The 27,883-nt window shown below is 30.5% G+C and overlaps 1 protein-coding gene across 1 annotated transcript; it reads right to left on the bottom strand.

Moving 5' to 3' along the window:
- Nucleotides 1–127: 127 nt before the first annotated feature.
- Nucleotides 128–27,883, bottom strand: LOC142330407 (pyruvate kinase-like). Its single transcript, XM_075375633.1, has 7 exons — nt 27,878–27,883; nt 27,296–27,692; nt 21,780–21,961; nt 20,016–20,261; nt 15,926–16,148; nt 15,117–15,273; nt 128–688 (listed from the first exon to the last, which is right to left on the bottom strand). Exons 1-7 carry the CDS (start codon nt 27,881–27,883, stop codon nt 676–678), a joined length of 1,224 nt encoding a protein of 407 aa, XP_075231748.1. The 3' UTR covers nt 128–675.

Raw genomic sequence — 27,883 nt, 5'->3', positions numbered from 1 at the left:
GTTAAAAATCAAATTACAAACAGATGAATACATAAAATAAGTATATTCATTGGTGAAAAAGGGAAATTAATATTTCTTATAAGAAATAATAACATAGTAAATTAAAAACAAAAATGTTTTATGTATCATACATAACGTACTAAATTTTATATTTATAAAAAAAAAAAAATCACATTTCTTACAACACACTCTCATTTTTCAATGACATGCAAACTAAAACTACTGAAATTTAATCAACGTGCTTTTTAATTATTTCATTTGAGCAAAATCATTTAACGAAACATCACGGGCTATTAAAAAATAGTAATAAATAAAGTAAATAATATAAAGGTCATTTTTATTATATATATACAAAATAATAATTAAAATAAATAAACAAAGAATAATAAAAGAAAATTGTGTTAAAAACATGTAATCAAGAAACATTTTGTTTATTAGGAAAAAAATTCTGTTTAATAACAAAAGAAAAATCATGGATTAACATTAGTACCCTTCTGCACAGAAGCTCATTAAATGAAATGTGATAAATATTGATACTTAAAAATTAATATGTCCATAATAATAAACCATTAGTACTTGAATGAATAGAATAAAATAAAGACGAATAGAAGATATAAAGTAATACTGCAACGATGCGCATAATCTAATTTTGTGGTAATATCTTCTTTAACTCATTTATGCAGCACATCTGTAACAAATACATAAATAATTATATATGAAAAAAAAAAAATTATAATTGGTTTTACTAAAATATAAAAAAATTAATGATTAGGACAAGATAAAACAGAAAATTGTTAAACATTATCTTTTAATCTAGGATATAAAGTGCACAATAAGTAGAATAAAACTTTATGAAAACCCCCAACTTCTGTTAACTCTTCATTTAATGACAATATTAGAAACTCTTTGAATTATACAGTTTTTTTTAAAGTACTTTTATAAAAATCAGAGTAGTTTAATAAAAAAATTATACTTTATAAATAACAAACTATTTATAAATAATAGAAATCTTTCTTGACAATAATTCAATAATTTAAAAACGAACTAATAGGGTGTTTTAAAAAGGACACAATCCTTTAAAATTAAAATTAGAATTAAAAAAGATAATTAAGCATGGGGTAAATTTTATATACTATACTTCTCAAATAAAAACTCTGTACTCATGGTTGGCTGTATGTAATATCCTCGTTATTATCTAGTATCAATTCCTTTTTGTTATATTAGTAACACCCACTTTCCAAATATAAACAAGTATAAATACTTATTTTGCAAGTTACTTATTTTGAAAGTTTCACAAACTATGTTCTGTCTTTAGTTATCAAAAAAGTTAGACATTAGGATTTTCTGAAATTGTGAGTGTAAAAAATCGAAAGAGTGCAAGCCACCAACTTATGCTGTTAACTGCAACATGTTATGCAGTTAACATTAATGTTAACTGCATAATAATATTAAGTTATTAATATGATAAATCATTTAAGGTGTTTACCCAAAAAATTTATTTGAAAATTATCTTCATAGACTGAACTAACATTACAGCTAATGCTATCAGGAACACAAAAAAGTTAATATTGCATACTAACCACATTAGTTTTATTTTTAAACTGAAATATCAAACCAAGAAAAATTTTGAATATTGCTTGATTTGATCTTTTGTTGTAAATAATGGGACTGAGGACCGATCACATAAATTTTAGTAATAAGTCCACGAAAATTCAAAAATACCTATTAAGGAGAGGTGAAAATTTTCACACTTCTTATAAACTATCATTATACATGTAAAATTATAAATGTAAAGCAACTAATGTTAACAATTTATTAAATTACAATTGTAAAAGAAAACAAATGAGAATGTTGATTTTAGTAAGATGACAATAAATTACAAATAAACCAACAGCCATGTTGCACGAATTTACCAGCCATTGCTTGATCTCAAAAGACTTGTGATCATCAATATTTCAAAGATCATATGTCAGATTCTTTTTTCTCTTTTTGGGTTTATTTAAGTGTGTAGTTTTTCCAAACAACCTTAATATCTTTGACAAACTTAAAGTAACATTAAAATGATATTTCAAACGTCATGAAAAGTAGTTATAACTGTCTAATGAAACCATTTAATAACTATTGTGAAATTACCTGAATAATTTTGTAATTTGAGAATGTTGTGAATTCAAAAATACATTATCCAAATTCAGGTTGTATTTTTCTTGAAACATTTGTACATTTCATTACAAAGTCAAGAGAAGCGCATCAATATTTTAAAAATTATAGTGTTCAGGACAAACAATAAATAGCCAACTGATGTTAATAAGGGGACACAAAAATCTTACGTCACTGTAATTTCATTATATTTTTTCTCTGCATAACATAAAAGAATAATTTTATCTTTATAAACGTTTTGCCAGACACAAAGTTAAGATTGTAGTTTTTCCTTTTTTTTATCAAGTATATACTCAAAAATATTTTTAAGTGTTTTCAAAATATCTTCTCTTTCTTATTCCATCAAAAATTAAAATTACAGTACTACTTTGAAACGACACAATCAGATTTCTATTATATATCTATTGGCTTTCATCTGAGAAGACAACACGCCTCCAGCCAAGTTGAGCCTTAGACCAAATTTTGCATTACTTTTTAGTTAGGTCATTCAAGTCAGATCATTTGCATTGCTTAGAAAGAGTTTATACCTACTAAGTCATTGTAGACACACAAATATTAAGGTCTGCCATCTTCCTTCATAACAGAAAATCACTTCAACTTGCATTTCGGTTTTTATGACTCAAACTTAAAAGCTTTTGACCCTGAGGAGGTGAGGTTTTGTGCAGTCTGCTACCTTGCAGTGCTTCATTGATGGTGCTGGCTTAATTAAAACATCTCACTGTTATCATCACATTAAGCTTAGATGCTATTGATTGGTATGAGTTACCGCAGTTGTGCATACCAATAATTTGACACTAGTATCTTCAGGCATAGATATTCACTCAATTTCCACAGAATTTACTTTTACAAAACAAAAAAGGTAAGCGAGGTTATAAAACAATGGTCTGACACAACAACATGGTCACAAGAGAATGCACGCACAGTTAATCTGTCTCAAACAAAACGTGGAGAAAACAGCTATGCAGTCAGAACAGCCTAAGTGTTACCAGCCAGCCAGCCAGCCTGTAAATCATGTTCCTGCATCATTAGCAGAAGTCTGAACAGGAGGTAACATCATCCGTTATGCAATAAAATTATAATCTGATTTCTCACCAATGAAGTCCAGGCACAATTTGAAAATGCATCCTGTCAAAAACTATAAAGTGTTTGATCTGGCAAAAAATGTTGAAGTGGCCGTGATGCACTAGAGAACTAAAGTCACGAACATTGTCCAAGGACCAACATCAATGATAATAACATTCAGTCTGCCTGTGTCTTTGTGAAAGATGACTGCTGCTGAAACTGGATCAGAGGTGGGCATAAATGTTGGAAATGTGCATACAATGTTGTCAGACAATCTTGGATATAGCAAACTGTTGGTGAGGAGGGTTCCATGTCACTTTTTACTGAGGCACAGAGAAAAGTCCAGAAAGACATTTGCTTTAGACTTCTGAATCAGTCTGAGGAAGACTGAGAGTCACTTTTGGACAGTATTATGACTTGTGAGAAAATGAACGTCCACCACTACACCCCAGAAAGCAAGGAAATAAGTACGGTGCGGTGGAAAAGTGGGCACTAATCAAGGCCAAGAAATGCCTCTCAGCTGTAGTTATCAGAACAAAAGTCCGCCATCTGTGTTTTGGGACTCGAAAAGCTGTGCTGCTGATTTATTTCCTGCAGAAGGAAAAACAGTAAATGCGGCACACTACTGCCAGTTATTGGTTGATGTCAGGGCTGCTTATCGCAACAAATGATGCCAGCAACTGATTTGCAACGTACTCCTTCTCCATGAAAATCCAAGGCCACATGCAATAGCTCACTCATGATAAATTTGCTAAAATTCATTGGGCTCCTCGAACACCTATCATACAGTTAAGCCTTGTCATATGTGATTTCCACATATTTAGTTTGCTAAAAGAAACTTTAGAAGGGGAAAGAGATTTGAAGTCAATGTTGCAGTTAAGCATTATGTATGCAATTGGTTGTTGGGCAGCAATTTTGATTTTCTGAGCAGGATCAGGAAGCAACGTACCTATCCGGAGGAAAAAATGTATTTCTGTTGAACGAAACTATGTAGAAAAATAAGGTAATTTATTTGTAAGTTTATCTAATATCAATACAGTTATATAAACATATTCAGGTTTATATTTGAGAGACCCTTATAGAAGAGACTTTATAAGTGCTTTACTTATCTGTAAATTACATGTATCTGCATTTTTTCCAAAATATATGAAAAACATCTCATATGAATATAACAAACAACAGCTAAACTGTTTTGACTAATTTCAAGTACGTTTAGATCATACAGAAAATAACTGCCCTTCAATGGGAGTGAATGACGTTCTAAAAATTTTAAAACCAAAAAAATTTAATAAGTATTAAATGCGACAATTATTTTTTTACATTGTATAACGAAATAATAAATCAGTGGTTTGCATATATAATTATATACAACTATTAAGCTGATATGACCTAGCCCGTGTACTGCTCATCAAAGTGTTAAGGCAGGTTTCATTTTCTCCTTTTCTATTTGTAAAAATAAAAATTTTCACTTTTTTCTTACTATAAATTTTCACTCTTTCTTTTACTCTTTATAAATTCTCACTTTTTTTACTCTTATTAAATGAATTTGTCTAATGCTCTATTATTAGTCATCCTTCCTATTTTTTCCATCCTTCAAAGACTCATCATGAGTTTGTTATGAATGTATAATTAATACAATAATGTTATTATATATATGAATTACAAGTTCAAAGATTAAAATTAAAATAATTTATATTAAAACCAAAATAAAGGATTTATTTATTTGAATGAACCAGCGAATAATAAAATATTTAGAATAATTAAACCCAATAGATGTATTGAGCCAAGGCGGCAACATATTCGACATTTTTGGTCCTCTGGACCAGATATAATTTGCAACTTTGAAGAATCATTTTTGGTCTTCCAGAAATACAGATAAAATATGAAGTTTTGAAGAATAATCATCTTGATCTTCCAAAATCGTGGATATAATCTAAAAATTTCAAAAATCTTAATGTTCTACAAATTACTGCAATAAAAGGGCTCGCAGCAATTTGATCTTCAACATCATTTGTGTAATATCTTTTTTAATTTATTATTGCATTTAATTTACCTTGTCTCATCATTTATATAATAACATTTGATTCATTTCATATTTTTTTTGTTAATAATTCGCATTGTTAATTTATTACTATTATTATGAATAGGGAACAATTAATTAGACAAAGGGGATTTGTAAAAACTGCTATAACTAGGATTGCCACAATTACTCACAATTATGATCCTTCACACAGTGATATTCCCACCTTACAAATTAAAATAAGGAATCTTCTTGGATTGTGAAGCAAATAAGACACCATTCAATAAAAAACTGAATTGGAATTGTTTGTTGCAAAGTTCTAGCTTTGGATATTATACAAGTTGATGAAGAAGACTTGTGCACTATAGAGTTCAAATTGCAACATTTAATAAATAATACTAAAAAATTTCTAATCAAGAATTTAGTTCAAATACAACATTCAAACAAACACAACTACAACCCATTAATATACCTTTATTTAGAGGTAATGTGTTAAGATAGGCAGCACTATTTTAATATACCTATTGATTTAGTACATAATAGAGATGATTTATCTAATATTCAAAAATTACACACTATTTACATTTCTCTTTGAAGGATGAAGCCTTAGATTTCATTAAAAATCTGCCAATAACAAATGAAAATTATACTATTGCTCTAGAATTACTAAAAACACAATTTGATAAATACATAATTGCATTTCATAATGGTGAGTACATTTTAAGGTCAGATTCTACAAAAAGAGAATCCATAGATACTAAGCATAGTGGATACTAAGCATCCATAGCCTAAGCATGTTTACTTTGCAATTCAAACCATCATTTACAACAATGTAAAGAATTTTTAAATTTGTCCATCAATGAAGGCAGAGACTTTTTGAAGTATAATAATTGTTTTATTTGTTTAAATAAAGGCCATTCTATTAATGAGTGTTACTCAAAAAATGTATGTATGATTTTTACTATAAAAACATAATACACTTGTTCATACGGACAAAATTAATCATTTTAATTTATATAGCCTGAATGTAATACCTAATGTTCATTTAATAATCAGTCAAATGAAAATATACTTTTATCAACAGCCACACCAATGATATATATGGTTATCACCATTCATGTAGAATCTTATTAGATTCTGGTAGCCAGGCAAATTTTTGCACATATATTTGCAAATTTATTAAAAATGATCTCCTTATTTCAGGCATAAATAACTAATTATCATAATCCAAACACAGTGTTACATTACACTCTCAATATAAGTTTTCATTCAAAGCACAATGTGCTGTTATATATCTGATATATCAGCCTTCCATCAACCACATTTGACATTTCTAACCTTAATCTTCCTCGTAATATATTTCTAGTAGATCCCAAGTTCAACATAGCAAATAACATTGATATACTGATTGGAGCTCAATTCTATTTCAGTCTTATCTTGCCTCGGAATTTTCTTTGAAACTCCAGATATCCTATTCAAGAAACTAAATTAGGATATATACTTATTACCTTCCTAATAACGTTTGGGGCAACAATACTATCGCATATTTTCTTCACTTGTAACACTCATAAAAATCACTAAACTATACTCAAGAATTTCTGAAAAATTGAAGAAATTAATACTGATGCTTCAATTAATGAAACCTCTACATGAGAAAAACATTTTCAATCAAAAATTGCTCGAAATAATCAAGGCAATTTTGTTGTGTCATTACGCGTCATTATGCAACAATAATAACATTCAACTAGGTGATTCTTTTATTAATGCTAAAAATAGATTCTTATCTTTAAAAAGAAAACTAATCAACAATGCCAACCTTAAAATGGACTACTCCGCTTTCATTCAAGAATATTTAGAATTAGGTCACATGTCATTACTCAATTCCAATGATTTTTTAATTAACAAATTGAATGTGAGCTATTTACCCTACCATCCAGTATTCAAATTAAAGCCTTCTAGTCTAACAACTAAAATTCGAGTTGTCTATAGGTTCAGCTGAAACCACTAATGTGGCCTATCCCTTAATGATATTTCATTAGTTGGACCTATAGTTCAACACAAGACCTATTTTCCATAATGCTTAGATTCACTAAGCAGGTTGTGTACACCAACCATACGGCTTCTTCTAAATCAAAATTAGCAAGACTTGAACTTTGTGGTTGGGTTGTTTACTACTTAGTCGTTTGTTATTAAAGGTAGTTAAACATACATTTTGATGAAATGCACTTAAGAGTGCATTTCATATATAAAGATTCTACAATAGTATTATACTGGATTCATGGACAACCATCTAATTGGAAAGTATTTGTTAGCAATAGAATTTCTAAGATTCAGAAAAATACTTCAAATGCTAATTGGCATTATGTCAAATTCTCTGATAAGCCAGTAGAAGTATTGTCTAGAAGTTGTACACAAAGTAAATTACTTCACATGCCACTTTAGTGGCATAGTCTTCAATGGCTTTCACAATCTTCTTTCCATTGGCCAAAAGATATTACTTTTAATAACTGTAATATGAATTCTGAATGTTTAATAGAAAAATGCAAAAATAACATCATTTTTTTAACATCATAACAACAAAACAAATTTTGTCACTACACACTTTAATTTGCACATTTAGTTTCTGTTTTAGATTTTTTCATAATGCTAAATCAATTAAAATGGAACAAATTGTTGGTTTCTTAACTACAAAGGAATTAAATCATACTCTTAACTTTTTTAACTTTCAACAATGGCAACATATGCATTTTAGTAACCAAATAAATAATCTTAAAAGCAAACTTATATCACTTGATCCATTTCCAGACAATTTAGGCTTACTTCCTGAAGGAGATAAATTACAACACTCTGTATTACATTACCATGTTAAATATCCTCTATTTTACAGCCAAATACAAATATTACAAAACTGATTATTAATGCTGAGCTTTTGTGTATTTTGCATTGATGGTTCAACTAACCCATCATTCTTTAGGTCAGAAATATTGAATTATAAATGGTAAGAGAATTATTTCTTCTATCATTTGTAAATGTATTATATGCTTTCAATATAATGCAAAAAGCCAGGTACAACAGCTTGGTAAGTTACTGTCTTCCAGAGTTATTCCTTCCAAACCATTTTCTACATGCACAGTAGACTACAGAGGTCCAATTATGATCCATCATGGCGAGCAAAGGTATTAAAGCTATGGTACTAAAGCTATTCATTTAGAATTAATTTCTGATCTGACTTCACAGTTTTATTGCAACATTTAAAAGATCTATCATGTAGGGGTATTTCCACTCAAGTCTTTTCAATTTCAAGTCTCAACGGTTTCAATTTCTGTTGTGCTAAAAATATACGTTATATAATTTGTATCAAATTTTAAATTCAGTAAAACTAAAATCAGACATTCAAGCATTCACAACTGCACGAGGTATAACCTAGTTATTTATTCCTCCCTCTTCACCCAATTTTGGTGGTTTATGGGAATGCGCAATCAAAAGTGTTAAATTTCATACGCGTCATGTAACTGGACAAACAATTCTTGATTTTAAGGAATTATATACAATTTTAACACAAATTGAAGCCTGTCACAATTCCCAACAGATCGTAGAGATCCAGAACCTCTATCAACAGGACACTTTCTCATAGCATGTCCACTCACTTCCTTGCTTGAACCCAATTTTCAAAAAATTAAAATTACTCGCTTAGACCATTGGCAATTACTCCAAATATTTATACAATCTATCTGTAGACGATGGTCTAAGGACTATTTACAGCAACACAATAAATGGAGTTTTCCAACCTGCAATCTTCGTGGTGGAGATTTACTATTAATTACCAATGAAAATTCTTCACCCATGCATTGGATACATGGAATTGTCACCCAGATTTACTCGGGCTCTGACAACCTAGTAAGGGTTGTTGATTTGCATACTTAATGGCCCATTAAGAAGACCTGTGCATAAATTATGCCTATTACCAATCTCGAATGAATGATTTAAATAATATTTTTTATAGATTTAATTATTTTCATACTACTGTTCTAGTATGTCATCTGATTTATATTCTTATAATATGACTGTTAATGTGCTCATAAATATTGTATTAATATTTATAACCTAATTTACATATTTGTGTTAATTTAATTATGATTTCATGTCTATATTAAACATTATATGATTATGTATTGATTTATATATTAGTGCAATAAGATACCAGCAATAATTTATTGATCTTGAGGATTAGGGTCCCTAGATTTATTTATTATTTAAGTTTAATGTTAATGTAATTTCAAACTATTATAGGTTAAAATATTCAATTGTATTATTTATTTAAGCAATATGCTGATTATTATTATTCAAAATACTACATAAGCTTTTAATTAATTTATTGTACATTTATATGAATACTATTAATATTATATCACGAATGAATGTAAATACCATTTCAACTAAACATAAATAAATATTAACAATTTAATTATATTACTGCTCATTTATTCACAATTAAACTTGTTTGTTATTCTGTTGAAATGCAACATTATGGACTGTATCATGTATAATAAAAATAATTTATACTATAAACAAAATAAAGACTTTTTCTTATCTGAATGAATCAATGAATAATAAAATATTTAAACCTAACAGAGGTAGTATTCAACCAAGACTGCATATTATTCGGAACAAAGTTAGAAAGCTAAGTTAACATGCAGATGGATTGCTGGTCCATCACGGAGATATAAGGAGAAACAGATATATACTGATGTATGCTGTATGGCTAATGTGTTTGCTTCCAAGATACTCTAGGTATTGAGTTTGCAACATAGATGGTGTTTAGTCCAGAGAAAACAACTATGATGATGTTCAAGGGCAGACTAGCTGTTACATTACAACCTCATGTACCAATGGCGATCACTGAATTAGGTATGTCCACCTGCAGAAGTGTCTAGGTGTTATTCCTTGATGAGAATTTTCAATTCAAGAAGCACATTCAATACGCTGCCAAAAAGACTTATTCTGCTTTCTTTGGTGTTCAGAGAACAGTCCACTCCAATTAGGTGGCTTAATTTCAGAACCACGTGTGTTCTATATAAGGGTGCGCGCGAAGCTATAATGCAGTATACAGCTGTCTATAAGACAGCTGTATACTGCAGCTGTCTGGACTCACTGAAGGCAATGCAAATGTTATAGGAATATTTTTTTGATAGCCCAGTGTCTCCAATTATTATGTGTGATACCTATAGGACTGTCTCTCAAGAGGCAGCCCTTATTTCTGGTATTAAGCCTACTGATATCCTTGTTAACTGAGTGCCAATTACATTATGATGCTAAGAAGGTAAGCCAACTTACCCCTGGACATGTAAAACAAATAAGACAGCAAAGGTTTCCATTTATGGCAGGTCAGGTGAATCGTCCAATGGCTATTGTTTCACACGTGGTATTTTTCCTGATAGAAGTATGCAGGTAGTTAGGTGGATTATCCTCAATCGGCATATTACATAGTTTCTTTTTAGGTATGGTGCTTTTTGAGATAGGTTGGCCAGATTTGGTTTGATTAATTCAGGCTTGTGTTCAGAGTATAAGGCCACAGATGATGTTTACCATATCTTATATAATAAGTCTGCACCAAGTATGAAGCTGAACATACCAAAGTAGCTAGACAGCTTGCAAAGATCAATTCTGGTTTTGATCTGCAAGTTAAATGTAAAACTGAAAAGGAGTGAAACATAGATGCTGGCTTCCTTAGATTCTTAGCCCTGCGAAGGATGGCTGAGGGGGGTCTGATGCTCTTATAGATGTATAGATAGAATAGAAACCTAGGCAGCTAGGGGTCTGTCTGGGGGTTTACATCGCCAAGATAGGTGTTTTGGCATCGAGCCCTGGGTAGCTGATATATTCACTGTTAAGATGAGAATGGATGTGTGGAGAACTCTGCGATGGAGCTGCCGTATGGGAAGGTGTAGATATTGACCTCACTCTGAAAGTGGAAGAGAAAAGATTATGGAGATAGAAGAATTTTATTATTTGGAAAGTAGAATTATTAAAGATGGACGAAGCAAGACCAATATAAAATGCCGAATAGCACAGGTGAAACGAGGCTTCAGTCAGAAATATAATTTGTTTACAACAAAAATTAATTTAAACGTCAGGAAAAGATTTTTGAAAGTATATGTTTGGAGCGAAGCTTTATATGGAAGTGAAACTTAGGTGATCGGAGTACTTGAGAAGAAAAGATTAGAAGCTTTTGAAATGTGGTGCTATAGGAGAATGTTAAAAATCAGATGGGTGGATAAAGTGACAAATGAAGAGGAGGTGTTGTGGCAAACTGATGAAGAAGCATTTGAAAAAATACAGTTAAAAGAAGAGACAGACTTATAGTCACACATTAAGGCATCCTGGAATACTCACTTTAATATAGGAGGGACAGGTAGAAGGAAAAAATTGAGCATGTAGGCAACGTTTGGAATATGTAAAACAAATTGTTAGGGATGTAGGATGTAGGGGGTATACTGAAATCAAACGACTAGCACTAGATAGAGAATCTTGGAGAGCTGCATCAAACCAGTCAAATTGACTGAAGACAAAAAAGACAGTTTTTTAAATATTTTTATTTGCCTTTAATTTTTTTAATTATTTTTAAGTTTTAATACTTTCCTTTCTTTATTTAGCAAAAAGGAGTATCAGGAAAGAAAGGATAAAGATGTTTTTTAATTTTGTAGCTCTATCCCATTCATGTCATCTGTATTGCCACTGTATAATGACAGATCAATCGGCGCTGTTGTCACTGCTTTCACTATCATTGTTAGCTATTTTAAGCCTTTTGATTTGCATGATAGCAGCAGTACTTCAATCAGCTGGCAGTTCAGAAATTTTTTTTCAGGTGTTTTATTATTATGCTTGCTGATGTGATACATGCTCTTCTACAACTTTACATTTCATTTTTGCCCAAATAAGCTCAATGAATTAGAGTTCGGGGTGTAAGGTAGCAATGTTTGTGTAGTGTAACCGAAATCCTCCAATTTTTTTTAACTGTACTCTTCACAGAGCATATTTAATAACACTAATTTGTATCGTTCATATCTGTTGAGAATGGAATACTTCTACTTTGTGTAGCCATTCTAACAGGTCTTTCCTGAAACTAAATTCAGCACCTTGTTTAATTATATTTTATAATAGTAAACACTGTCAATTATAAAAATAATGTTCAACTGATGTTCTAATCTGTAGTTTAGGTCTTAGCTGATAATTCATCAATAAGGAAAATACTGCTAATGATGAACACTGAAAAATGCTTTTTACAAATGTGGAAATGAGAATGCTAACACGAGATGAGCACAACAATAGTGAGTGATCTATTTCTTGCTAATTACGATGTCCTAACATGGTAAACTAGTATTACCAGTGCCAACATCTTCAATACCCCAAAGAAATTAATTGGATCTATGCATTACATGTTTTCTCAACCTTGATGAGTAAAATTTGATATTAGTAACATTAAAAGAGGTGTCCTCAGCTGTGTGAGACACAATGGTAAGTTCACATTAACTAAAATTGTATGCTACAGAATTAATGCAACTTTATAAAGTTCATATTTAAAAGTATTTCTTAAATGAAGTTTACAACTAGAAGATATCTTAATTAGAATTAAAAAGGCTGCAAAGGATAAATTTCAATCAGGCTTTTAAGAACTTTAAAAAAAAATTAATATTTTATTGGAAAACAATAAATTCATGTTTTGGTAATTATTTGTTGTAAGGCTTTCTTGATAATTAATTACATTAAAGTATGTATTATTTACCAACAACAAATAAGCTGTCTTGTTAAAGTTGTATAGTGTGCTGGCCCCTTTTTGTAAAACTTGTCAATCTAAATCTATATACTTCTAAATGATTATTTAGAATATGTTAACTTGCATTGTCATTGTTTATAACAATAGCTAGTAAACACAATGGCTAAACATGTGGTTAAAACATTTCATTAAAATTAAATATCATAGTATTTAACTATAAATATCTAAATTTAATTTAATCAGTATGTTATCAAGCAAAGGAAAAAATATTTATAAAAATAAATTTAAAAAAAGACATTTGGCATGACCAGAATATTATTGGTTTTTCAAAATGGATATACATTTGTATATAAAAAAAGGTGGCAGTTGATTAGACAACTGTCAGAATGGAGGCTTCTCATTTTTACTATATTATCATAAGCATTCCCTTGAGGGAGAGTGTTTGTGATCCATCAAGAATGTATTTTTGTATGTACCAGTGAAGTCTGACCTACAGCCATAGAACCTAAAATGGAGATTACAATAATTTTATTTTTATAAATAGAAAATAAGTGGGTAGTAAGAACTGCAGTTCTTCTGACCACAGAACCTGAACACGATACAAAAAATTAACTTTAAGGCTCCACATAGGAAGCAGAACCCATCCCATCCATGAACAGTTGACAAATTGGTGGGCCGTAATAGGCTTAAAAATTAACAATAAAATGAATCAATATATTTTAATAAACATAATTTAAAAAACACAAGTCATTTAATCTATCTCAATGATTATAAAAACGTGTAATATTTTAATTACATGGATGTGTGTTAATTGTCTAGATGAGTATGGTCCACTAAAAGAGTCATCACAAAACAAAACTCTTGAGAAGAAACATCAAAAAAGTAGCAAAAATAAATATGCCAACTTATTTCAAAAATAAGTTTCTTAATAATGTACAATGTATTTATCACAATCAAACTACATAATGGTAGATATTTAAAACATTTTTAAGGGTAACAAGTTAGAACTGTCAGATGAATCTCAAAATGGAACAGAATAATAGCCGATTATCAAGAAAAATAAAATGTGATATTCAAGAGGAGTTTGTCTGTGAAATAGGGTATAAACAGGTAATTTAAAGTAAACAGAGAACAAAACAAAAATCGAAGAAGAATAAGAGGTATTCAAATTTTTTTGATAATATATTCATATTTTTTTGATTGAAATTGTATATGTGTCACACCAGCAGACTCATTTCTTAAAATAAAATTAGTCACATAGTAAACAACATAATAAAATTTGATATAAAGATAGAATATAAAGATAAATATTAAAAAATGGAAAACAGTAGGTAAAAAGAAATAAATTGAATTTCATATCAAGATCAAACAATTATTACAAGATCAAGCAATTACATACAGTAATTACTTTGAATAAACGTACTCTACTTTATTAAAGAAAAAACTTTTAAGAACTGTATAATTAAGCAGTAAAATGAAAGAAAAAATGCAACAAGCAAGTAAGGCATCAGGCAGCAGGCTAGCACTTTCTGAATCTGATTAAAGAGTAGCATTCAAAGAAAATAAAATGTGTACACAATAGGCAAGACAAAAAACAAGAATATGGAATATTTGAAGAAACAGATGTAACAAACAAGCTTAGTAAAGATTATGAAGGAAAAACAGCATAAAACGTTTGACTAATGAAAAAAAACAAAATTATAATAAATATAATTTCAGAAATTTAAATACTTTAGCACTACAGCTTTTAAGCAATGATATTAATTCACTGATTTTTTTTTATGTAAAAAAAACTACAGATTACCAATATAATTAGTTGCTGTTAATATTTTATTATTCATTTAAGTAATATTATAAATTTAAGAAATTATTTGTTTTAAATTCAATTACAAATTTTTAAAACAATTTTTTTTTTAATATTAAAATAAAAATCAAGATTAATAAAAAGAAAAAAAAACAATTTGGCTAACAAAAATATAATAATAGTTTATAATTCCCAAAAAAATTTTTTTTAATAAAAAAAAACCAAAAAATATAATTAAATGAAGTAATAATTTGAGCCATGAACTCAGCCACAATTAAAGAAACAGTTCAGGTACGTACACAATGCGCATAGTGTTGGTGAAACCAGATCCTTGTTTCCATCCAGTAACAACGACAACAGGATCACCTTGCTTTACAAAGTTGCGTGCTTTTCCAAACTTCAAACCAAACTGCACTCTTGCATCTACATCCTTCAGCCAATCACTTAATGGGGAATCTGTAAAATATAACAGAAATTAATTATGTAAAAAAAATAATTTTTTTAATTAATTGAATGTTGTTAATGATTCAAGGCGGTGAGTCTGAATGATTCAGTGCATGGAATGAAACTCTAAACAGCATATTAACATGACAATGAAACCATTTTTGAAATGCAACAACAAATGACAAGTTAAAAATGAAAGAAACCAGAAAGGAAATGGTAATTATTTGCTGTAAGGTTCTCTTGATAAATAATTACAATAAAGTATTTACCAACAACAAATAAGTTGTCCTGTTAAAAAAATTGTTAAATAAATTCAACATTTATTTCATATGTTCAAGATATTATTTGGTAAAATTGCAATTTCAGCATATTGTTGGGTAAATTTTAGTGGTCAGTTTTTCTAAAACTACATTAATAAATAAATATGTCTTCTCATTCAAAATGATTTATAATATGGTTAATATAACCATATTGATAATATGGTTTGATAAACTGTCCTGATAATACTGAAATTATTTATAGAAATCATTGTTATTAAATTCTTATAAAAAAAATCAATAGTCCACTTCTTAAAGTAAGTATGACCATTTTATTTTTATTCATTTAGATCAAGTTACAACAAACTTACATAAAACAAACAAATAAATTAACACATTTTGATTACCTTCATAAACAAGAGGAAATATTCCTCGGTAGAGATGAAGTTGACGAGCAACTTGCTGTTGACGAGTGATAGCAAGAATTGGACAACGTGGTCGATATTTTGATAATAATTGTGCTGAAACACCGCTTGTTGTAAGAACTATAATTGCTGCTGCCATACATTTAATTGAAGCTTCTACTGAAGAAATAGCAACAGCATGGGTAGCATCAATTGGAACTGTAACCTGTAGTTAAAATGAATAAAAAAACGTTTGCGTATTTATAAAATTAATACGTATCTAACACAAATTCTATATAAAAAAATAAGCTAATTAATACATGAATTATGTTAAGGATATAAAAACTATAATGATTGTAAGCGATCTAAAATGAGTAATAAGTTCTCTCAAAAACAGTGATTTTCAAGAACAGCTCATACCAGACTTGTAGGAAAAATTGTATAAATGTGGCTTACCAATGCCCATTTTAATATTTCTACAGATAAAAGAAAGTATTATTGCACACAAAAACTGAGCTACTGTTAAATAAGCAAAAATGTTCATATCAAACTTAAAAGTTTGTTACAAAAAAAAAAATAAAAACTGAAAATGATGGAACTATAACAGCAAATAGATTATCAAATTTTTACATTATCCAATAAAAAATTCTTCACTTAGTCAAACGGTTTGCAATTCCAAACTGGTACTTCAACTTTATAAAACAATTCCAAGTAAGGGCTTTTCTAAAGAGAACATGTATGAAAAAAGCAAATATTTAACATAGCTGATCCAAAAGTAATTGTTAGTAATAAATTTACTCTCCTTTTAGATACAAATATAATAATCTACCACAAAATTGTTATAAAGGTGAATGGCCAGCTTGGATGGTTTTTTCTGGGAAAAAATTGCTTTCACGTTATGGCCCGGACACAATATATTTGTTGTAAATAAATAATTGTTAAAAATTAACAAAACTATTGAAAACTAAAAACTAAAACCTAGCAATGTACAAATACATCTTAGAAGGAAAAAGCCTGTAACATAAGCTAAAAGTGAAATAAAAACACAAAGATATATCTATTACATTAATTAATCTCAAAAAAATACATATAATTTATCATCTGCTATACAGCAAATGACATAAATAGCTGAAACACACTACAGTAAAATCAAATATTTCAATATAAATGGACTATCCCCGGCAGAGTTTGCATGTTAGACCCTAGTTTAAACCTGCGATGCAATGCCACACAACAAATGATTCAGTGCTGTGTACTACAAAAGCTACTAATGCCTGCTCTCACTTCCAAGATCAATAGCGACATCAGGACGCTTTATCCTTTTATGAAGTGAAATGAACAGTGTTTAGTAGTAGATTAGTTTTAATATTATAAGTTAATTTTAAAATATTTTTAAAGCTTGTGTGTTAGGGGACCGCGTGGCATGTCCCTTAACCTCAGATTAACTTTTCTACTTTCCAATAGTTAGAATAATATTAATTTTATTTAATTTATTCTGCTTTACATTCAAATTAATCAAATTCTAGAAAGTACAATTTAACTGGTAATTTAAGTGTGTGTATGCGTTGGTTGGTGAGAGAAATTACACCTGTCGCTACTCGGTCCAGTGCATGACCAGAAGAAGCCCAGCCTTTGTCATGTGCTTGCTCTTCTGCACTTAACAAACTTTTTTAAACGCACCCATGCATACAGAGTATTACTTATTAAATATGTAATATTTATTTACAATTATTAAACATTATATATATATATATATATATATATATATATAGACAATTTTAATACATAGGCTGACTATATAAAACATATGCCATAAATTAATAATTCTATATACATACATATATAATTATATACTTATATATTATATACATATTTTTGATTTAGAATTGTGCAAGTTATTTCTACTATGGTTATTAATATTACATAATACATCAAGTTACATAAATACTACATATAAGCTTATGTAAATTCTTTAATCTTTAATCTGGTTATTCTTAACCTCTTTTAGACTTTATAACAAAATTATATAATAATACTGACAAATTATTTAATTATTAATTATATAATTGTCGCTGTTCTAATTACATTACTTAATTTTAGTCTTTCAACTTAGTACAATTCAGTGAATAAATTTACATTTAAATAATTAAGTCCATCTTTAATTTTATTCTAAGTCCAAGGCAACTTCTCGCTCTCCTCATTGCTCTCCTTCCATAATTTTCTGAGTGAGGAGAGGAAAGCGGCGCAGGGGCCCAGAAGATGCACAAAGATGTACCTACTGAAAATGATACAACAAACTTGCACAATCCATCGTTTAATAAGCAAAAATCTAAGTTCTGCTCCTTACTGATGTCGAAATTTGGAAGTTGAAAATATTCATTTTGAATTGTGCCAATTAAGGAAGTGCTAAGTTTCTTCTGGCGCTTCATCTACCGCCATTCCTCAGAAAGACCTCAAGATGGTGGTGAGGATTTGGAAGCCAGGGATGCTGGACCTACCCGGTGACAATTTTTTGAGAGATCCCTTTAGAGCGATCTTTGTAGTCTGCTGCATAGGTGGTGCAGCAAGAAATTTATTTGCCAATGTAGTGATTAAAATGGTTTTTGGTAAATCACTGTCAGACTTACCACGTAATACCATGTAATACCCTTCTTCTTGCCTGTATTTATACTTAGCTCTGAAATAATTGCTGTGAGTAAGGCAACTTGATCAGACAGAATCTGAAACAAGCTGCTTTAATTCACTGAGGATCCACACTGTTTATAACCTGCATTTCCAGGGGCTTGGCTTGCTGTAGTGCCCAAAACAGCAGGGTTAGGACTTAGCAGGGTTAGAAGGAGCAGGTTTAGGAGTTATTTACTACTTAGAAGGTCACAAAGATACTTTTACAGTGTCTTTGTGACCTTCTTTTGCACATCTAGCACATATTGCAGTGTTCAAGCACGAAACTGTAGTATTGTCATACCTTTGATACTGGAAACATTGCAATGGGTTAGGAATGAATGGTTGTACTCACGTAACCTACTTTAACATACTCTGGTGGCATGAATTGGTTGAACATTACAACTAAGGAAAGGAGTAGGCAATTTCATTTCATTCTTATTTTTCATTATTCTCTTCACATCTGTAACACCTTGGAGATAAAGCTCTTCAGTAATTTCACTATCATCCATCTCTAGAAGATCCTAGCAAAAAATTACTCCTCACCTAGTATTCAAAGTTTTGTGGCATACTGCACTTATACTTATATCACCCATTTAGTTAGATGTAAGAGCGATAGACTCAGCTCGTCACTAAAACTTCTTGGAAGAACCACTTGAACCTGTTACTACCTTATTTATTAGGAAGAACTACAAATTTACTCTGAAGAACTACAAATCTAGTGCTTGTAAATTATAGGTGGGCTTATTACCATTTTTTTTTTGTAATGTATCCTAGTCAGACAAACCTGAGCGAGGTCTTTTCACTAGACTAATATTGGTAGTTTTTTTAGATGGACCATCAACAATCATAATATTTTTCTGTGGATTTACTAATTTAAATACGTGGGAAATACAAGACCACTCTGTAGAGCCCATGTGTATGGAGACTAGAGTTATATATAATTGGGTTCACCCAGAAGACTCACTATATAGAGTAATCCACCCATCGGCACAATAGTTTCCACCTCGGTTACGGTTGCATTTCATAAGGTGTAACTCCACCGAATGCAAGTGTAAGAATGTAAGCAGAAATAGTGCAAGATGTTGTGTAAGGATATATGTTGTAATTTATGTATTGTTCTTGGTGTAGTGTATGTGTATAGCGTAAAAGATTCAGCAGCTCAGTGTGTAGTGGGAAGAAAAGCTGATAAGGCAAGGGCCATGAGGATCCTGTAAAAATGTTCAAGGTGTACATCTGAGTGTCAGTATGATTTAGAGGGAGTGGTTCTACCAATGATTCTGTTCAGGTCTGTGTTTCAGAATATTTCTGTCCTATATAAATATTGTCCTTGAAAATTGAAAATTATATAAAGTAAAATGTACAAATATATTATTGATTTAATATTAATTTAGAGAATATTAATTTTCAGATAAAAATATCAAGTACTTACATTACTGGTAAGGTCAATAAAAAGTTGTTTATGCCAAACAGCAGCTTCAGCTTCTTTACATATATCTGCCATTGTTTTAACACATTCCAAAGGATATTCTCCTTTGGCTGTTTCACCTGACAACATAACACAATCGGCACCATCCAATATTGCATTGGCAACATCTGATGATTCAGCTCGAGTTGCTCTTGGTTTCTTCACCATTGATTCAAGCATCTGGGTTGCACAAATTGATGGTTTTCCAACCTGAAAAAATTAATACTGTATTATACAATTTATTTTATCACTTAACTGGCTCAAAAAATGACAAAAAAAAAATTAAATTTTAAAAACAATTGTAAAATATTCTATTTTATATTGTTTTTGTACTTTCAACAATTTATAATCTTATCAATATATTGCATACAATATTAGTAATTTTATGTGTAAAACATAAAAAATGAAAAATTAAAATAAGGAACATATATTTTTTACTCAGAATTAAACACTTATGACAGAAAATTATAAGATAAGAGCATAAAATTAAATTTTTATGAAAGGATACTGAAAACTAGATAAAGACAGTTTAGATGCAAATTGACTAAATTGTAAGCTGCTAAATCTGGCTCCATATCTAAATATCAATATTTCCACAAGTCACTCACTTATTCACCTTCAATATTCACATCCTTGTTTCCAATCTCATTATTAGATTTTATACCTGCATTTCATCATTCTTTCCAGTGTCCTGGTCATATCTTAACCAGTACCCTACTTGCCTTTCATCATATTTAGGAGCTTAAGAACATCAGCTGACTCAGCTACTAAACTAGTCACAAATTAACTGCTAAGAACAGAGGAATTATCTAGCCTTGGTCAATAAATTTCAAATTTCACACCTGATGAATGAATATAAATTTGGGCAAGTTATCTTTCTTTATAAAGAAAGTAGTCTTAAAAATTAACTGTATTGTTTAAAATGTTTCTTCTACAAAAACGTTTTACTACACTCTGAAATCCATTAATTAATTTCTTTTTGCAATAATGTTGATTGTTAATGTAGTAAAAACATAATGAATGTATAAATGGAAATAAACCAAATATGAGAAAAATGTATGAATAATTTATGATAAATAATATACACGTTAAGTACAGTTTAAATTTATTTAGATTAGTATGAAAAAATAAAACAAATATAATTGCAAACCCAGCAGATTTGTATAACTTTTCTGACTTCACCAGTAAAGTTATCACAACTCTTTTTGTCACATGAGAGAGTTATCACACTCAGACTATTTTTCGTCCCCACTTACAAGGGTTTGATTAAAACCAAACACTATCACAAACTAGCTAACAGCCATTAATATATGTGAAAAATATTTGTACACTTTGATTAAAATTTTGAGTACAAGACCCTTGAAGTCTGTATCTCTCAGTCTAAACAACCAATTATAATCAAAATTAAACTACCAATGGGCTCATTTACAAAATTATCATGCCAAATCTAATTATCTATTTTCCTTATATAGAATTACTGTAGATCTATACGCTATAAATACAGATTGGTAAGTAATAATGTAAATATAACTTTTTTTTTTAAAAACTTGACTTACAATGGAAAATGGAAAATAAAATAATCAAACTTTCCCACGCTGCCTTCCTAGACTTCTGTTTTCAACTTTATTTTCCTTAAGAGGACTTATAAAGCACATTGAAAAAAAACATGAAATACTGTAAACTTAAAAAAATATATAAACATTTTAAAATACAGAATCATAACTATACCTTATTACAACGAGCAATTATTGATTTCTGTGAAAGAAAGACTTTTTCAGGAGGTATTTCAATTCCTAAGTCCCCTCTGGCTATCATGATACCATCAGCAGCATGAATAATTTCATCTATGTTATTCAAACCTTGTTGATTTTCAATTTTGGCAATTATTAATATCTTTTTACCCTCTTCACCTGGAAACAAAAATTTACTTATTATATATATAAAGTCCACAATTAAAAAGACTAAAAATACTTTTATCAAATAATGGTGTCACTGATTGTTTATAAATACCCAATTTATTTCTTTTTATCAATATAGGAATGCTATTTGATTAAGTCTCCAATAGAAAAGATAAGAATAAGTTTCCTTATCACAATGACATAAATTTAACTCTGTATTTAAAGTTTTGCTAAGCTACCTAAAGAGTCAGTTCTGTGTTTTTATTGTAAACACCATTTAATTTTGCTACAGATGTTTAATATGAATGTTTGGAATTTTTATATCTAAAGAACACGATGCCACTGGGTGGCATTCAACCAGGAAGCAGGGCATGTCACAATGGACATGGAAACTACAATGGACACAGCACCTTCATAAAACAGACAGCATTGTATGGCATGGCAATAAACGTACCTACTGGTTACAAGAGTCAATGTGTGTCCATACATCACTGAAAAATTTGAACTTCAGCTTCATGACTGTCATACCTTTTTTTATATGGTTACTATCAAGTGTTGAACGGAGTCACTGTGAATTTCTGTGGATATGGGTCTGAATACAGTAATCAACTGGAATAATTTCATTAGAAAAGTGTTTGCTGATATACTGAACAGCACAGGCCGTTGGGAAAATGGTATGGTCATTTTTGGTGGTGTTTATCGTGAAATGGTGAGTGTTGGATTGTGAAAGTTGCTGACAGATTAATTCAAACCCTGCTGAATGTTATTAAAATAACATTAATGACTGGAACATATTGCACTCTGATTCCTGGCATGTATACCAAACTGATGTACTGGTGACAGAAGGGATCTACCATTATACTGTGAATTATTGGTAAAATTTCACTGATCTGGTAGTGCTCATATTCAAACAATCGTATGCTTGAGAGAATGTGAAATAACAGAAAAAAAGGCCAGGAACTGTCAGGCATCACGTGGAATAATCCTACTTTGCCAAATTCATATGGTGTCACCTAACAGGGGGTGTCATGCTATGTAACAGTCAGTAAGAAACTTTTCTATGATCTTAAGTTGAAATAATGCAGTAGCTGAAAATTAACAATGAATAAAAAAATTTGTGTGAAAAAGCCACAGATTCTAAGAGAACAAGTGATGGCGAGTAGTCAATAAAAATACCAGATAAACTTTATATACAATGTAGTAATCAGTTGATGAATTACAATTATTCAGAAAGGTACCATTAAAAATAAATTGAGTTAAGGATTTACTGCATCCAGAATTTGACAAACTATATGAACTAAAATCTGCAAGTATACTTCAACCATTTCACTTAAAATGAAATAAAAACAAAGCAAAATTTACTAGATTGGGGAAAATATGAATTTATAAGGATAGATAACATTACAGAATTTCAAAACATAAAATAAGCAAATGTATCAAACCCACTCTTTTCTAGCATATTGTGGTAAAATTTCAGGATTCTACTCAAAGAGGGGTTCCCTCTCCAAGCTGTGGGAAATTCAAAAATTCTTCTGGACTATCTACTGCTTGTTATAAAAGATGGCAAAAAAGTCTGTAAGTTGACCATCCAACCTGTTAATTCTTCCATTTTAAATCGTGGTTAATAATATCCTGTCTCCCCTATAAATATACTAGAATTCCAACCTTATTGGCAATCAATTTTGAGCAAGTGTGGCGATTATGCTCAAACCTTTGTTATTGTTAATCATGATATATGTTACAAAAGTAAAATCTTCTGGATTAGACCTACATTCAATGACCTCTGGGTTGGTCACACAGAAAAAACCAGCCAACAGAAAAAAGAAATAGGAATTTGTGCTTAGAGCTGCTGCTCGTTAAGCAACAAAACAAAACTGAAGAAACCAAAAGAATTGTGAAATGTTTAGTGGGAAGTTATTGGACTGAGTGAAGTTAAACAGCAAGATGAAAATTACTTGCAGCTACAGTCTAGTAACACGCTTTACCATATAAGAGATTCTAATATAAACACAAAGGGTATTGCATTTTTGATCAATAAGAAGATGGTATATTTCTCATGAAAAAATAGAGGGTCTATCAGTTTGTGTGGCTGGGCTTGAACTCAATTAACCAACTGCTGATAATAAAAGCATAACTACCAGCATTGAGTTATGAAGATGAGGACGTTGAGGCAGTATATGAAGAGGGTAACAGCAAAAGATATTGCTGGGACCATCAAACAGAGTCAGAGAAGAAAATTATCTGAAAACACTAAAGAACTTTTAATGAAATTAAAGGGCTGAACCAAATAAACGCTACTGAATGCACTGAAGTTTGTAAGATTATAAAAAAGAGAATTAAGGAGGACATCAAAAGAACTATAATGAAAAATTTGTAAGGGCAGCTATCGAGAATAAGGAAGTCTAAACAGAGACTTTTGTTGGGGAAAAGACAACTGTTTACTCTGAGAATGAGTAAGCTAAAAATCAAAAGGGACATTCTACATCACATAAAATAATTCTATGAATGCCTGTACAAGAACGAATACAAAGATTTGAAAATGCCAGAAATCCTTCACTGTGAGATTAAAGTTAAGACTCTGTGTTATTTAAGTGAGTTATTTAATTTTCAAATGATAGTTTCTCACTTTTTTTTTGTTACTCCATTTTAAATGAATTTTTAACTATGGTCTTATTATGCTCTTGTTGTTCAGTCTTATGTCAATGACTCAACATGTGTTAATACAATATTAGTATACATAATGTTATTACAAGTTCAAATATTATAATAAAATTAATTCACAATATACAATAATAAAGACTATATTTATATAATTGAATCAGCAAAACAAAAGATTTAGAATAATTAAACCTAACCATGGTACAAAACCAAGGCAGCAATTATTTGACATCCCATTAGAATAGCAATAAAAGATATCAATAAGGACAAAGCAGTAGGGGACGATAGACTGATTACAGATGTATTAAAACTGACAGAGAATGAAACAGACATCTATCTAGCCTGAATTTTTACCCAATGGCTTAAGGATGGATTAATTCCAAGCCAATGGAAAAAAAATCATTTACAATTCTCCTATACAAAAAAGGTAACAACGAAGACACAAAAAATTATCGCCCAATAAGGTCTTCTTCCAGTTGTAAACAAGGTCTTCACTAAAGTCACTAATAACCGAGTAAGTAGATTACTGGAAGAGTAAGCTGGTTTTCTTAGCTGATTAAGCAATACGGATCACATCCATGTACTATGTGAAGTAATAACTTGAACAAAAGAGAACTATTGCCTCTTTGCCTACCATTGGTCAACTTTGAAAAGGCATTAGACTCTATCAATCATTCAACATTTATAACAGGCTTTTTAATGTTGGGAATAAACACGGAATACTGAGATATTGAATAGTATCTACAAAGATTCATCAGCACTCGTTAATGATGGAGAAAGTATTATAATTTTAAAAATGAAAGACTGGTGAAACAAGGTGGCTCAATATCCCTGAACAAATTTACAGTCAGCAGTCCTAGAAATGAGATTTAAAAAATTAAATGGAATGATAAGCAAGTAGAGATCAAAAAAGAGAATTAACAAATTAAGATTTGATGATGACATTGTACTAGTTGCTAATGATTTAACAGAACTGTAAATGCTCATGAATGATCTCGTTGCAGTCTGTGAAGAAGTTGGCCTCCAGATTAACTCTTTAAAAGCAAAAGTAATGTGTAATCAGTGGTTAGCACGTGAAATAATTACAGTGGAGGACAACAGATTGTAAAGTGTTGAAGAATAAATCTACTTGGGACAACTTATCAATATGAATAACTCACTACTTCCAGAAGTCCTGTGACATATAAAACTAGGATAGAGAAATTTGGACAGTAACTCACAGTGTTCAATCTAGAATGCCTGTGACTTTAAACAAACAAATATTAGATCAAAGTGTGCTGCCATTACTTACTTATAGCTGTCAAACATGGACACTAGGCAATGCAATAAAGAGAAAATTAAGATCAGCACAAAAAGGAATGGAAAGAAGTATGCTGGCACTGACTATACTAGATAAACAGTAGTCAGTAATAAATCTATTACAAAAATAACACAGATGTGCTGGAGTATATAAAATATTTAAAGTGGCAGTGAGCAGAGCACACTGCATGAAGAGAAGATGGCCATTGCGATGGTTTTCGTGTTGGACTAGTTTCCAAGATATCTGGCACAGCCAAGAGGAAGACTTGTAAATCAATGAGATAAAGAAATTAAAGGAACTGCCAGAATCAAAGCGGCAGAGGGCTCAAGATAGAGAGGCACAGAGGAGACTGGAGGTGGACTTTATAAGGGAGTGATTAGCAGGAGTAACCCCGAAAGAGGCTACATCCACAACAAATTGATATGGCTGAATAATAGCAAGTAAGTGGGGGATGAAACAGGGATTAATTTTCTTTTGATTAAGGCAACAGTTGACACATCAAAGCTTCCCCAAAACTTAATTCTAAATATTGGTTTCAGCCAAAAGATATGGCCTTTATTTTTTAGAACAAAAAAAACAATTTTCAGGTTGTCTTTAGAGCCGTATCAACAGTTAATGCCATCAAATCTTATTAGATCTAGAAAAGGTGTTTCTGAAGAGCTATTCAAATTAATTGAAGGAAAATGTTGGCATAGGAGCAACCACCTGCTACGTGAGAATCCTTGGCTCTACAGTGCATGCATCATATTTGCTATTAAAAAATTTAAAGGGAACATCTTGGATCATAATGTTAGCTCAATTTCACATGATGAAATTTCTCAATGAAATTAAGTAAAAGCGGCTGCATTTGGCAAAAAAAATAAAAGTTATTTTCCATCAACACAATACTCCAGCTCACTCGTCAATCATTGCAATGCCAACAATCAATGAATTACAGTTCAAATTACTCTAAACCTCCCATATTCACCTGATCTGGCTCCCTGCGACTATCACTTGTTTCCTAACATAAAAACATGGCTTGGAGGAAAGAGATTTTTGACCAGTAATGAATTTACTGCCGCTATAGATGGTTATTTTAATGAGTTGGATAAATTGATGAACTGGCATAAGTGCTCTTAAGGAGTGGGCTAAGTATTTAGACCTCAATGAAGATTATGTTGAAAAAATAAATCAATGTACCCAGAAAAGTTTTTTCTTATCCAGGCTCAAATTTTTCAACCTGCCCTTGAAAGTGTAAAATCTGTGCAAGTAATTTTCTTTGAAAAACTTGTATATTATATATACAAGTATATTGTATATTTACTTTCTACCAGCACTTTCTAAAATAAATTTAATCCCTAACTCTGAAGTTGTACTGTACCTACAGCTAAAAAAGAATAAATTCTTACCTAGAATATTACGAATTTCTGTAATGGCTGAAGCAGTTCTAATGAAGGAAGCAAATACCATATCAACACCCTGTTCAACTCCAAATCGGAGATCAGATTTATCTTTTTCAGACACAGCAGGAAGATCAACAGGAACATTAGGAAGATTAACACCTTTCTTGCTTCCGAGCGCACCTCCATTTTCAACAGTACATAATAAATTATTGGCACCAACTTGCTTAACAATTAAAGAAATAAGTCCATCATCAATATATACCCTGTTACCTGGTTTGACGACTTTGGTGATATTGTCATAGTCTACATATAAGTCCTTATCAGTACATTTCTCAGCAGTAGCCTTATCTGTTGTTAAACGTATAGTCTCGCCTTTCTTCAATTCTACTTCAGCAGAGCCACCCTAAAATAAAAACAAATTGTAATAAAATACTATGTTCATATAAGAAATTAGCACCAGAGATAATAGATCAAAGCCCTGCATTGCTAAATAAGTGAAAAAGAACTGGTAAAATAAGTTAATTTAATTGTTACTGACATAATATTTAGGTTGTCTTCACACTTGCAACAAAGTTATGTTGATTTTACCAGCAT

The sequence above is a fragment of the Lycorma delicatula genome, chromosome 9, assembly GCF_047948215.1.
Source record: "Lycorma delicatula isolate Av1 chromosome 9, ASM4794821v1, whole genome shotgun sequence".
NCBI lineage: Eukaryota > Metazoa > Arthropoda > Insecta > Hemiptera > Fulgoridae > Lycorma > Lycorma delicatula.
Note: the sequence above shows the minus strand (reverse complement) of the source record. Positions and strands in the feature narration are given on the sequence as shown.

Coding starts and splice junctions, on each gene's coding strand:
- LOC142330407 (XM_075375633.1), bottom strand. Junction 21,962..27,295: donor AGAAATTCGTAATATTCTAG/GTAAGAATTTAT, acceptor TTTTGTTTCCAG/GTGAAGAGGGTAAAAAGATA. Junction 20,262..21,779: donor TAATTGCTCGTTGTAATAAG/GTATAGTTATGA, acceptor TAATTTTTTCAG/GTTGGAAAACCATCAATTTG.